Here is a 15,295-nt window from a genome sequence, read left to right on the forward strand (position 1 = left end):
CCATAGCCAAGCAGGAATGTTGAGGTCTCTTCTCTGTCAGCAGCAAGCATGCCCCATCCCTCTGGCACTATGAAAGCCAATTAGCAAGATGGGAGTTTCCGGTTCAGTTTCAGCTTTATTTCTGCATGCCCTGCAGGCAAAGTGTGCACATGGGATGTCTTCAGCGAAAGGGTCTTACTTTCTGAATCTGGCATACAACGGACAGCAGTTGCAGTAGTCTTTATGATCTGTGGTGCCTCGGGGGCTTCCCTAGCCAACAACTTCATGGAGTGATAGCCCACCCTTCACACTGTGATTTTCATTCAATATTTCTGTGACCTCTGAGAGTTTCTTTTCCCATACAAACTGGGTACCTTTTGTGTTTAGACTCTTTAGATGTTATGTTTTAACACCCTGCTTTTCCTTTTAATTAGCTCAGATCCGGTAGAACTGTAAGATAGCTGGGCATACCATCAGACCTGGTTATCTTCATCCTATTCTGTATCTCAATGTGCATGAAATGCTACCTCTGCCACTATCAATTCTTTATGGACACCCATGTGTAACACTGAGTTGGGTGAAACCCTTAATGGTGGCTTTCCATGTTGCTCTCTTGCACAGAAATGCTTATAAGAGGCCCATGGCAGTGTCAACACAGGTGAAGCCATTTTTGTAGCTCTCACTGGCAGGCATAGGTACTATTAAACCTACCTGACAATTTCTCATGGGGTAGGTTGACTTTTGTGCATGTCCAATGAGGTCTCCATTTGTTGATGTCATAATAGGGAGTAGGTTGACGACCTTCTGCCCAAACCCCTTCCTGATTTAACACAGAAGCAAATTCTACTAATGTGGCATGCATACTTACAGCCATGCTGTGTGATATCTATAAGCCCCAATACCAACAATATGCAGACTGTCTTAGGATGAGAGTCCTTTGAAGACACTGAGCAGCCCCTAGTAACTGAACCAACAGCTAAGTCAGCACTGGAAGGGATTTTGCCCATCCCTGTAGATGCCCAGTACAGAGATAGTGCTAGTAGGCATATTAAACAAAAATGTGAGCTATAGACATACAAATGGTCACAAATGTCATATACCTGGAAAAAGTAGTCAGTGCACTGAATTAGGAGCCTTTGCTTCTTTCCATGACTGAAAACAAAGCCCTATTAGAACTGATTGCTTTTGCCATAGCCCCCAGCAACAGCCTTCTGCACTCCTGATGACTTGTAACAGGAAGGTACTGTTACGGTAGCGGGTAGGGCACATAACTGTTTAGCCAATCCTATAAGAATCTAGCCTGCCCAAAGGAAGCTTCTGAGGCTTCCCGCCCCAATCCTATCTAACACTTTTCTCCATCAAGTTATACAGAAGATGGGCTGCTTGTGCAAGATCGAGTGTGAAAATTCACTAATATCTCAAGAGCCCTCAAAATGTCCGTCACATTTACAGGACAGGCTATTTTGACAGTAGCATTGTCAGGGATCACATGTGTTATACGGAACCATAACACACCAGTGAGTTCTACAGCTGTGTCTGGTCCTTGCACCTTATGGGACTGATCGCTCCTCTTTGCTTCCCTAGATGAACCTGCATCCTAAAGAAGCATTTCTAAATCTGCAAACCACTCAGAGGTTAACATCAGGTCATCTAGGTCATGACACCTATTTTTTCAGAGGGTGAGCAGGAAACTAAGAAGATCCTTAGCCACTGTTCCATAACAAATAGTAAGACTTTGAATTTAACCTTGCTAGAAGTGCTCTGAAGGTTCACTGTTGGCTATTCCATGTGAATAACCCAAGGGCCATGTAGTAAAAGCCAGGCAGTGTTTAAGAAGTACACCAAATTCCTGTCTGCAAGTGAAATCTAGGAAATCTCAGCGTGGAGGAATGAACTCGGGTTAACAGTTCTCCCAACAGTAGCAGTATATCAACGGGTGAGAGGCAGCAGGATGGCGCTCTGTGGAATGTCTTCAGTCTGGGCAAGTCCCCAGGCTCCACTCACTAACACAAATGCCAGAGGACTGCGGTTCCTTTTCACTTCAAAATGGTATATGCCAGACGTCTACTTATTTTATATAAAGATGTATGTTTGGTTCCAGTGCTGTAGAAGATGGGGTCAGAATTCTGCCCTTGGGGAAGGCAGCTGGTAAGTCGTCAGATGCACAGTAAAGAATTACTTCTGACTTGTAGCCCCATGGAAGACTGGGGATACAACCTACAAAATCAAATCAGAAAACAATTGCTCAGTGAGCTTCAAATACTTAAGTAAAGGGTAGAGCTCAGCTTGGTGAGCTTTGGGCGACTCAGGCTTCTAGCGTCCAACTTCAAATAGCTGAGGTTCAAAGCAGAAAATGATGAATCTGTGCAAATAGAGCTGGAGCATAGGCACAGAATTAATACACACCCAGGAGAATGGGGTCACCGTCCCAGCACGAAAGTGCTCCTGGAAATCTCGGATTTACAGCATCTCTTCTTTCCTGAAGAACAGTTTTGACATTCACATTGTCTAATTGGCTGTTCATAACCCGCTCCTGTGAAATTCCTCCTATATAAGTATCTGTACCTCCTTCTTCATCATATGGAAAGAAAAAGCATTAAAGGCCACTGATTGCACAGTCAAATCCTGCCAATACTAAACTCTGGAGGACTGCTCAAACCTTTGCCTCTTAGAAATTTTGTGAAGATTAGTTCTACCTCAGTGTCTTGGTTTCCAAGAACCTCAGGTTCCTTGCAGCAGAACAAATAAAGAAGGTCACTGGATAGAATCCCGGCCCCACTGAGGTTTCAGAGTCCTGAACATTTGCGATGCTGTCAATAGTATTTCAGAAAAAGAAGTGTGTTCAAATTTACATCCTCACTGTGGTCTGGATCCAAAAGTTTCTGAGATCCCTGGTGCAAAGCTCATAGTGTCTTATCATTGCATAACATTCAGTACCTTCTGAAAGAATGAATAATTGTTGCCTCATCACTAGAGAAAATCACTTAACATAATAATCTTCATCTTTTAATGTGTTTGAATTAAGGTAGTCTTTAGGCACACCTGCATTGCAGTGCAATATATTAATATGGTAAAGGGAGTATAATACATAAAGCATCTGCACATATGTTAGGGAGAAAATGTATCCGGGAGTATTTTGTAGTGCTAATGGTAAGCCGTGCCTAAGCATCACATTTTCTTTACATACAAAGCTGTCAAAAATGTACTGAGATAATTTATTAAGTAAAATTAAGTCTAGTAAATTCTAAAAGAAAATTTATTTTATATGTTTTTTCATAAAAAAAAAACAGGAACCAACCCTGCTATAATTTCCTCCATGATAAGCTAGGCCAATGCCCTTTAGTTCTCTAGTACACATTTGCATTTTCTTTGTATAAATACCCACATTAAAGAAAACTGGTTTTCAGTGTGTACTGAGCATATTACAAAGTACTTGGTAAAGCTCACAGACCTAGTTTAAATTCCTCTAAAACATTTGGAAAACCTTAAAAATAAAAGCAAATCTGTTTTCATTATCTAGGAAGCCTTGATTTTAAAAAAGATAAGTATGTACAAATAAGTCCATAGAGAAAACAGTGATTAGGATGTGTTTGCTCTGTTGAAGTAGTGAGGTATAAAAGATGCTCCTGCAAAGTATGACCTTTGGGAGAAAAAGAGCTGAACTCATATTTACCCAGAACCTGGAAACCTTTGTAGGAGGATAAATGAGCACAGTTCAGAGATTGTAATTCAAAACAGGAATCCAAGGGACGTATTCATTCTCCAGCTCAACAGCTCTCGTTTTGGAACTGTTGGTACTTTGGTTGGGCCCTTTGAACTGTCAGTCATTCGTTTGGTTGGGCCTTTGGCTCATTTGTTTTGGTTTTTGTTTGTTTGTTTGTTTCATGTTTTGATGACAGAATTCTTAGGTTTTCTGTGTATGTCCCTGGGCTGAGGAGGTAGGGGACATGTTACTTGAGAGAGAACCAGGCTATGTATCAAGGCTGGCTTTGAACTTATGCTGGCCTCATGTCTCAGCCGCCAACTTGTTTGGATAAGAGTAGTGTGTACTACCATCACCATTTTAAGAGAAGCTAACTTTGAGAATTCCTTTGCAAAAATGTGTATCTCAATTTAAACAAATGTATTAGTATTCATACTTCATTTATATATGTATTCATCTATTTATCTATCACAGTTCTGGGAATTGATCTCAGGGCTCAGGGCTTGTATACTGGGCAAGTAATCTAACCATAACCTACATCCCCAGGCAAACAATGTAAAATATTAATATAAATTAAACATGAGGACCTTCTGAAGATCCAGTTGAGAACTCAGTTGTAACAAGTTTTTTTGTATATTTTTATTTATTTATTTATTAAAGATTTCTGTCTCTTCCCCACCGCCGCCTCCCATTTCCCTCCCCCTCCCCCAATCAAGTCCCCCTCCCTCATCAGCCTAAAGAGCAATCAGGGTTCCCTGCCCAATGGGAAGTCCAAGGACCACCCACCTCCATCCAGGTCTAGTAAGGTGAGCATCCAAACTGCCTAGGCTCCCACAAAGCCAATACGTGCAGTAGGATCAAAAACCCATTGCCATTGTTCTTGAAGTCTCAGTAGTCCTCATTGTCTGCTATGTTCAGCGAGACCGGTTTTAGGGCCTCCATTTGTGAGATACTGCCAGGAACACCCTATTGTAGCACATTTAACAAAAACCCAGAGACAGAAATTGGGGTTCAACCTGAGGGTCAGAAAAGCAAAACAGCCAGCCACTGGTTCTTACCCCTACCTCAGTCCAAAATGGCAATCCTGCCTCCAGAAACCTCAGAAAGAGATTGTCTCTGAAAGCTGTCTCATCCCGTTTTATATCCCTCTCTGTGCTGAGATTAAATGCATGCTCCACAGCTGCCTGGCTTCCATGGCAAACTAGTGTAGCTATTGAGATTAAGGTGTGTAAGGCTGTAAGGCTGATCAGCATGACTGTTTTAATTTTTGAACTTCATGCAAGCATTATTTATTAAAATACAAATGAAATATCACTACATCCTACGTGGAGTAAAAGGCTAAAGAGAAAGGATAGAGATAAATGTAACACACACATAATTGGTTCATATCCAGTGAAGACAAGCTAACATTACAATCTCTGTATGAATAGAGATTTGACTATCATTTGGTTAGAGCATAACGGTAGTAAAAACTAATCATGGGTCATGAACCCAAAATGACTGTGTCATGTACTCAAAATTTGCACGGTATATTTGTTCCTTACCTTTCCTCTTTTTATGAATGATTAATGAAGTTGCAATTTTCAAAAATTTATTAATATTGTTATTTTATCATTGTTTTTATGATTGTGACTGTGTGTGTTTGATATGTGCATACAAGTGCAGGTACACCTGTCATAATAGCATGATTATGGAGTTCAGAGACGATTTTCTGGAGCTGATTCTCCCTGACACACGCACCACACATACTGGGCGTGGAACTCAAGTAATGGGACTTGCACAGCAAGCATTTTTTTTTTTGAGCCATCTCATCAGCCCGCATATTGTCTATTTTTATAATACTCTTCACATTTAAGATTACTTAAGTTCGTATTAGAGACTATAACAGAAGAAATATGATACTTATGAAGATTATGACACTTATGCATATATTTAAAAACATTGTAATAAAAATGGAGGAAGACAATGCTAGAGTTTATTGACATTACAACTCACTTACGGCATTCAGAGACATGGGAAAAAAATTCAATCGTCAAGCTAAACATAGTCTTTGATTTCCAGTAATGTTCACTTTCATAGTTTCCTGAAAAATTTCACCTTGATAAAATAAAACAAGTTATGAGTTAGGAAGCCTTCCCTTATCCAAGGCAGTTAGATATAAGCTGGGGAACTGTCTGCCCAAGTGTGGAACTTTGAGGTTGATTTTCTTCCATTCTTTACATTCATGTGTAAGCTCAGAATAATAATACTTATGCTTATTTTAATATGGAAATAATAAAACTAGTCCTACTTGAACAACTTAGTAAGGATCAGCTACATACAGTGTGTGTGTGTGTGTGTTTGTGTGTATGCATGTGCATGCCAGAGAAGAAATCCAGATATCATTCACTCATATCAGACATAGTCCACCTTTTCTGTTTAGAAAGATTTCTCACTGGCCTGAAGCTTGCTTACTAAGGAAGCCAGTGGTCCAGTGAGCTCCAGAGACCTACCCTGACTCTGTCTCCCCACCATTGGAATTACAAATGCATGCTCAATCAACCGTATTGGCTACACGTGTTCTGGGTCTCAAGTGCTTGGTCAATTAACCATATTGTTTACATGTGATCTGGAACTCAGACTCAGGAACTCATGCCTGAAATGAAAGAACCTTATAGACCGAGCTGCCTCCTCAGCCCTCAACCAATTTAAATATGTAATCTCATTTAATACTTAGAAATCACTATTATCATTACCATTCTACAGATAAATAAGCCAGGAGAGGTTCAGAAAATCAAGAGACTGCATAACCAGCAATCAATGAATATATGAGATTTCTGTGTCTGGTTACATACTTAGATCCCTAGTGTTTAGTAAAAGTTATTGAGAAGGGACTGGATGTTAGAACATGACAGGGGAAAATAGATTCATACTCAAATTTATCATTTACAGTGTCTAGCTTTTTAGCAGATTATTGATTTATTAGAGTATTTACATTGTTTCAAATAAACAAATGACCCTTTTTCTGGTCATAGATGCATTATCCCAGTTAACGCATTAACCCTGGTATGTTTATTAAAATAGTAGTCTGTGTCAAAGAATATAGTACCGTCTAAGATCAATAGAACAAAGAACTAAAGTATCATTATTTGTGGTAGAATACAAAAGAGGTAAGCTTTTATACCTTCCCTTTAAAGTTTTTATTTTGCTTATTTTTGTTTTGAGATTATAATTACATCATTTTTCCTTTCCCTTCCATCCTTCCAACCCCTGCCATCTACCCGCATTGATTGATATATGTATGTGTGTGTTTGTATGTATGTGTGTGTGCTCACGCTTGTGAATGTATATCCTAAATATATAAGTACAGCCTTCTCAGTGTGTATAATGCTACTTACATGCATAGTTCTCATGTATGCATTTAGTATTGGATTTAGTATTGGATAACTAGTGGGTGTGCTCTTCCCTGGAGAAGACTGGTTCAGTATTCCTTTGTGTCCTCTATTTCTTTATCTGGGGCTAAGGTCTCACAAGCTTGCTCCTTTCTGTACTGGTGTGTTATTGGTGCCATCCTTGTACAGGGCCTCTGTTGACTTACAGTCGTGTTGACGAAGCTTCATGAGTGTAGCTTCTCCAAGACCCTATAACGTTTGTGCTAAAGCTCTTGGTTTCAATTCTAAGTAAGCATGACTCTTTAATCCTGTGATATGTGCTACCCAGTTCAATAAGTCTTTATAAACACTTATTGCAAGTTAATAGCAATGAAGCAGAAACAAGAAATAAGAAACCTAAGCAGAATTTTAAAGGAAATTTCAAACAAAATAAAAAGCAATTAATTATTTTAGTAAAAAAGTCATTCAAAAGACTTAATTTCTTGCTTGTTTTTGAAGAATATTAAAATGGATTCTGTTGACAGTTTACTTTGGTCAGAAAAATCATTTCATTTTGTTCAATAGATCATAATACAATTCTCTCAGTTTAGCCATGCAAGACTTTCTTTTGCTGAAATACGTAGTATTTCTTTACAGACCAAGCAGCTATTTCTTCTAAGTTCACACATCTTTATCTATTACATAATTTAGGAGTTATTGTACAGTTCATAATACCCTGAACCAGAGGCTGCCAGATAATGAGCTTACCTGTTAAACTGTTGTTTGTGATGAAAAGTCTGGAGCTCCCTGCCTGATTTGGAATCCACTTGTAATTAGTCACAATTTGTAGAGCTTCACCAGGCAAGGCCTTCCCATATAATCTGTCTTCCATTCAGGGAAAATAAAGCGAGTCTGCCCTGAGAGTCAGAATCCATCACCACACACAGAATGAAGAACATGGTCAAATCAAGGTCAGCCTGCTGGATTCAGACCTTGTACCTTGGATGTTTTATATCTTACTTTCATCAACCTGTGTTTTCTATTCCAGGACCTACTCTGCCCAAGACTCATGTTAAAACAGCCTCCCTTGGGCTGGCTGGAAAGGCAAGGTCCCCTTTGCTTCCCGTGTCTGTGCCAACAGCCCCTGAAGTGTCGGAGGAGAGTCACAAGCCAACAGAGGATCCAGCCAGTGTAAGAGCCTGTGTTCAGAGTCGTGCGGTACAATGTGACCTAAGTGGTCATCACTCATCAGCACATAAGGAATTGTTTTTACTCCTTGCCTATGCTTAAACGTGATGAGAAAAACTACAAAAAAAGAGTATATACAAGAGAATCAGTTAAATTAAAGATGTATAGATAACAGAATATTAACTAATCTATGAATTCATATAATCATATATAAGCATACTTTTATACATGTGTATATCTATAAATGCCTGCACATATGAGCCTACACACACACACACACACACACACACACACACACACAAACCACACCCTATGATTTCTAAGAAATATCTTGAAATCCTGGAAAGAAACCCATGTGCTCATTATTGAACTAATATTTAACTGAAAGCTATAGCCTAGGGAATTTGCTGAAGTTAGTTATTGCTTCTAAATCCATAAAAGAACAAATATTCAAGAATGAATGGAGCTAGACGACCAAAGACAAAGAGCACAGGAAGCCTTAACAAAATAGAAGAGTGCCTGAAAACACAGTATGGAAACCTCCAATTTTCCAACCTAAGATAAAAAATAAAAAGGAGAGTAGACTGAAGTCCCATGAAGTGGGGCAGTTCTCACGGTGTTGAGCATGGGCATGGGGACTGGAAGATTGAGGAGCAGAGAAGGTGAGGTGAGGGCTAGCCAAAAGAAGGTTATATGGTGAGACATTTTGGAAATAACATAGTTTGTAAGCTAATGCAAACACATTTAGGAACTAAAAGGAGAGTTTCATTAGTTAAGGAACAGAAATTTTCTGTTCTAAGGAAAGACGTCAAATATGATTAAATTAGAAAGCTCAATTTGAGAGGAAAAATAAAAACTTTTCTATCAAAAGTACAGTATAAAACAGTTTGAAATGAGGCTACCCAAATGCAGCTGTTTGGAATGTTAGTGTACTTCTTAACAGTTAAGACCAGCTGATCTAAATTTGCCCCATTTCTGCTTTTCCTTTCATATATTTCTTATGTCTTTTAATGCTATGTTCTTTGCTTTCACTATTTTCAGTCAATCTTAATTATTAACAGGCCATTTACATCAGAGGTAGAAATTTTAATATATATATGTGTGTGTGTGTATAATATATATACATATATGTATATGAAAATAATAATGTGATGACCCTGGATAATTTTAAATTTTCTAGGAACTATACTAAAAGCATAAAAATTGGAATATGTAATTTAATGCTTTTATTTAATCCAATATTTTCTAAGTATGGCATTAATACTTGATAAATATGTAACTGTACAATACTTTCCTTTTGTTTTTACATTATCCATAAGTGTGTCTTATATGTGAAATATATTGAACTTAGAGTAACTATATTTAAAGAATACAGTAGTTAAATTCAGATAAATAATTCAGACAACCAAAACAACATATTTGAAAATGGGTGCCCAACGACCAGATGTGATGTTACACACCTTGAATCCCAGCTCTGAAATGGTAGAAGCAGGTGGAGCTCTGTGAGTTTGAGGTCAGTGTGGCCTACATAAAGAATTCCAGACCATCATGGAGTATATTGTGAAACACTGCTTCCAAAAAAAAAAAAAAAAAAAAGAAGAGACAGAGAGAGAGAGGGGCGGAGAGGGAGGGAGGGGAAAAAAGGAAAGAAAGAGAAAGGAGAAAAAGAAGGAAGGAAGGAAGGAAGGAAGGAAGGAAGGAAGGAAGGAAGGAAGGAAGGAAGGAAGGAAGGAAGGAAGGAAGGGAGGGATAGGAAGAAGGGAGGGAAGGAATAGGAAATAATTGATCAAGTAATTATCTCACTGCAAACTTCATTCTTTTTATACAAAACAGTGTATTGCGCCAACAGGCTACTTTTCAGTCATGTATTGCTAGCTCCTTTTCTATCACACGTTCATTCAGTTAGCATTCTCTGAGAATAGTTCTTGCTATAGGTCCCCTTGTCAAACTCAAGAATGATAAGTGGTCGAAGCAATGGCCTAATAATAAGTGGGTCCTACACGGAGGGAGCCTACCAAGACGCAGGACTAACTCTGCTCTCGTTCTCTTTTTAGGTGTATGAACAGGACGACCTGAGTGAGCAAATGGCAAGTCTGGAAGGGCTAATGAAGCAACTTAACGCCATCACAGGTTCAGCTTTTTGACACATATTGTCGAAGCATTGAGGTTTTCCGGGAACTTTACAGCATACCAAGTATCCATAAACAGCACACCCATGTCCAAAAACTCTAACCAGTGTACAGGTCAACCGTCAGGACCACTCAGTTAAGGAACACCTGAAGCCGTTCAGAAGGAATCAGCATCCTATCCTACATGGACATCAGGAACTGGACAGGGATGGCCATGAGGTCCCTAAGCAAAAGCAAAGATGCGTCTTCACTGAGAAGTCAAGGCTGAAGTTTCTAGCATAGTCCCGGGTCTTTGTCACTGCAGTGACCCTGGTATCATCACTGATGACTACATTTTCTTTCAGTGAAATCTTTCAGTTTTGGTGTAGGTCTAGTTTTACAAAATACAAGTGCATTATTCCAGCCTGTACCATACCATAGAAAATCAGAAAAAAAGAAAAAAACCAACTCACTATTTTTATTTTCAACTTTAAACTACAAAGCATCCATGGTAATCCCCTCACTCCATAGCACCAAAGGATTGGCTGTTTTCCTTGGCACCAGAAAAAGTAAATTAAGAGAATGAGCAAAGGGCAACGAATGCTTGTTTATAGCTCAATCATTCATCTCACACAAGTGGCAGATATTAGTGAGTGGGTACAAAATTTTTAACAATTTGAGACGTGTCTGTAAATCCATCCATGATTAACATTTATGCCCAGAGTGTAGAAACCGAAAATTCCTCGACTGGTGGTATTCTGCCAACAACGGTACCTTTCTAGAAGGAGAGTACAATATGCAATCTTTTCAGACACATGGTGATTGTGTACTTAAGCTCGTAATACGATACTTTTCAACTTGAGTGGCTTCTCTGCCATTCCACACTGTGATGGCCTGTCTGAGTTTCACTAAGGCTTCTTCTTCAGGCATTTGGCCAGAAGCATTCTACAATCCTCCACCCATCATCCCTCTATTTCCCCTGGGCAAGCAGCCTTAGGTAAAATGGCCAACTCCATGCATCCTATATTTTGTGTCCCCAATATCCCTCTGTGGAGATAGTAGACTTCCTGAGAGCAAGCTCTGAAGAAGGAAAAGGAGCATGAAAAACCATTTCCAATAGCATCTTTTCTTGAGTGATGTCACTTTCAGCTATAGCATCTTTACTGAGCTGAGCAAGGCAACATTGACGGATGTTTACTACAGGCTCTGTTGGAAGGGCAACCTTCTACACCATGCCTAAGACAGAGTCAGGGAGGGGAGAGGGAGTAGGTACCACTTGACATCTGACATATCATAACTCCTGTAGGTATTTTTCAAAGCGGCAACTTAAACTGTGGACTAGAATTTTAAACTCTTGCCATGTTATCTACAGCTTGAAACGAGCAGAAATCAAGAACATTCTGTGCATTCCCTTTTAGTTTGAGAATTTTCAGCTGTATTTGGAGTTAATCCCTATTTATGCAGCTGAGTCGCCAAAAGGGAGCTAGTTTGCATACTTATCAGTTAGGTGGCTTGAAAACCCAATGAGAGTTCCAGCTGAATTATTCCTTTCAGCTCTGCCTTTGATTTCAAGCTTGAGTAGGTCATAATTTTAAAAGAGCATGGCAAGGATAGGATCTTTACAACCTAATAGCTCCTTTTATTAGGTGGGTAATTATATATGAATCCCTGAATGAAATATTTTGAGCAAAATGGCACTGTAACAGAAATAATAATTCAGATTATTTTTTTACAGTTTTATGTCGGGAAGGAAATCTGATGTCAAAGAGAGGGCTTGTTCAAATGGTTCATTAGAAAGTCTGGTCCATTTGCAAAATGCTTCCTTCAACAAGAGTGCTTGCTCGATTTGCTGAGATTTTTCTGGAAGTACTTTCGAAGAACTGTATGATGTTATTTAATGGGACAGAATGCTTTTGTTCACTATCTGGGCACTTAACTAGACAACTCTCGACTGACCTGAAATAAAGCATTTCTTAACATAACATTGAGTATTTAAAAAAAAATCCATGATTGCGAACTGTAAAATGTAATTTAGTAAGCTAGCGAAACTTTCTCAAAATCCTAGAATAAGCTCCCTTTCTAGTTTCCACAAAGAGGAACCACTTTTTGGAGACATTTGATACCCATGACAGTAATCTCAAGATTCAGTGTGGGGTTGCTACAAACCTCAGATTTCAGGGAATGAGTTATAATGGAATGTTACTCTGTAAAATCTATTTGAACAGTCAAAACAACTGGAATTTTCAGAAAATTCTAGGCCTTTCTGATCAGTCAACAATTTCAGAAAAATGTAATCTTCAAAAGTCAATGAAAGTGTGTTATTTATTCTCATTGGGAGCCACATTTCTGCCTTATGCCCTTGAAAATTCCAGTAAATTATTATAATAATTTTAACACTTAATAATTCTAATAAAGTCATACTGTCATGCCCTGTCTATACACTGGAACCCATTTATACACACCCAGAGATGGTTTAATTAACCTCGTGAATTTAATGCACAATTAGTCCAACATGGGTTCTTCATAACTCCTGTTCCCACATCCCTTCCAGTGATTCATATGTGTACCAGAAAACTTGCCCAGGTTTCCAGGTGACAGTTAAATTCCCAGGCCTTTTTTTGACAAGAAAGACTCTGTGTCTGGTGTGAGGCAGTTTGGTTTGATTCCCTCTGAGTCAGGTGCATGGAATGAAGGACCCTTTAAATTTATAAATCTCTTTGACTCCTGTAAGGAAAAGCTGAACATACAGCCGGCAACTCAGCCACCAGGAATCAATTCTCTGTGAAAAGGAAGAAAATCAAACTTGGCAGGAGGACTCAGGTTTCCATATACTATGCTGAGATGCAAAGCAAGAGCCTGCCCTGGAAGAACTTTGCTATTTATTTTTTCTATTTCATTTTGATAAGAAAACTATTTTTATTCCTCAAGAAATTTCTGCATTTGTTTAAACTAGCAAAAGGGAAGATAGTTCAAAGTATACACAAAACCATTTGTGTAATGCTGTAGTCAAAAGTTAAGTATTTCTTACTGATTTATATTCAATGGGAAACTGGTTCCTAGCTGCCTCCATAAAATAGGTCCATTGTCTTCTAGAATATTTAAACAATACAGTTTTATCTTTGGCTTTTATTAAATGCATACTCAGATGAATGACCCAGGAATGAAGAAGACAAGTTAATGATATAAGCAGACTCATTTTCTTCTGGGGATTGGATGAAATAATAGTTTGGGTTTCTTCAAAATAAAGGTTGTTGAAAATGAGGAACATGCTTCATGCTCTGTGAAGGTGGCATTTACAAAAGGAGAGTCCCGACAGTATTTTAAAGCTAAAGCTTGCCATTTACTGCCTTTCCCAGTAAACAACCTCCCCAGCACATGTCTTTCTGAGAACCTGCCCCTGCCGTCAACCCCAAAGTTTGCGCTATGAGATGATGGTACTTTCCTCTCCTCTGGATCCTTCTCCAGACTTGTTCAAATAAGCATCTTAAAGCCACTCACCAGTGGAACACAGTGTCTCCGACATGCTAGGTGAACTGTAAGTCCAGTAAAGGAGCTGCCTGACATTTCACATAAATTCTTATCCGGAGCTCAGAGATCTAGTGGATTTGGAATGATCATTTCTAGTAAGTGAGACAAAGGAAAATGCAAAACCCCCAAGTCTTGGATGAACTGAAAGAAAATAAAAGTAACAAGAATTTTAAAAAGATGAAGAGCACCAATATCAAAAGCATACAGTCTCCCGTTCTTTCCTAGTTCTCTTTATGCAATCACAGTCTATCCCCAAGGTCAAAATTTAGTATGATGGCCTGGTATATCTGGGTATGCAAGCTTAACATGATTTGAGGACTACAGAGTCCTAGGGCACTATGGATCTGCAGCACCCACCACACACTCAAATGAAGCAATGTTCTCTTCATAAGTTATATTTATCTACTGACTTTCAAAAATCATTTTAGTGTTCAGAAAGGCTTTGTATAAATCCAACTGTAATGCATGTCCTCATGCCTCCATGTCCTTTGTTAATGAAATAACTGCTTCCAGAAAGATCTGATTAGCAAAAGAAATGCTATATTTCTTGTCAGTGAGGTTTTATAGGTAACAATACTGTGCCCATGTAGGCAAATGAGTATAAGGTCTGATCTGGTCCACCCCTTCTGCCATTATGGCTTTTCACGGGAAGACTTCCAGCAACACTCAGAAGGGTGTTTTTCTCTTGCTCTCAGCTTTGTGCATTACCATCTTATGATTTTGTTCTTGATGATGTTGATAGGAGAGAAACAGCAAAACTATACAAGCAATCATAAATACAGAGGCATGGGCCAAGGGATCTCACTGTGTGTTCGATGTGTATTTTCAGATGCAAGGAAGGAATGTTGGAGAGGAGGAAAAATGTGTTTTTTATTATTGTAGGGTAAACCTGACAATTCTGAACTTTGTGGATTGTCAGCTCGTTTGGGGGAAGGGTGGGTGGGTATGAGGGGTACTTTTTATAAGTAATATTTAATTTATTATTTAGAAGTGGCTTCTTTTTGGATAATTTATGATACAAAGGGAGATATGGTTGGGATCTAGGCATGGCTGTTAAAACTGCAGTGTTTGGTATCTTAGAGGGACCACTTTAGAAATGGGCTGTCCACTGCTGAGCATGAGGAAATACCCAGGCCAGGCAAAGCCTTCACTGAAGTTCCACCACTACCACCTTCTCCCTTTCTAGGACTTCAAAGAAGATAACACCAAATCGAAAATAACTCGTTAGCATTTTGCAGATCAGTGCAATTTCTTCTCTCAAAGGGCTTTGCAACTCAAATTGTTAGTGTGATAGTGATATGTTGATTTGGTAGAAATGGGTACACTGCAGCTTTAACTAGCCTTAGTGGAAGAAAAAAGAACCATTTGTTGTTACAAAACGCCTTTTAATCGAAAGGGGTTTTGAGCCTACAGAGGGTTTCTTGGAATTGTCAGCCTCT

General features: G+C 38.9%; 1 protein-coding gene across 1 annotated transcript in view; it reads left to right on the forward strand.

The window, feature by feature from the left end:
• Dcc (DCC netrin 1 receptor) overlaps positions 1 to 10,364 on the forward strand; it is a 268,312-nt gene extending 257,948 nt beyond the window's left edge. The window contains exons 19-20 of the mRNA XM_050121731.1: positions 8,081 to 8,223; positions 10,275 to 10,364. Of these exons, the coding sequence (XP_049977688.1) occupies positions 8,081 to 8,223; positions 10,275 to 10,364 (233 nt within the window). The remainder of the gene's footprint in view (positions 1 to 8,080; positions 8,224 to 10,274) is intronic.
• The last annotated feature ends 4,931 nt before the right edge of the window (positions 10,365 to 15,295 follow it).

The sequence above is a fragment of the Alexandromys fortis genome, unplaced genomic scaffold (genome assembly GCF_014885135.2).
Source record: "Alexandromys fortis isolate MF-2015 unplaced genomic scaffold, M_Fortis_MF-2015_v1.1 scaffold_202, whole genome shotgun sequence".
In the NCBI taxonomy this organism is placed as follows: domain Eukaryota; kingdom Metazoa; phylum Chordata; class Mammalia; order Rodentia; family Cricetidae; genus Alexandromys; species Alexandromys fortis.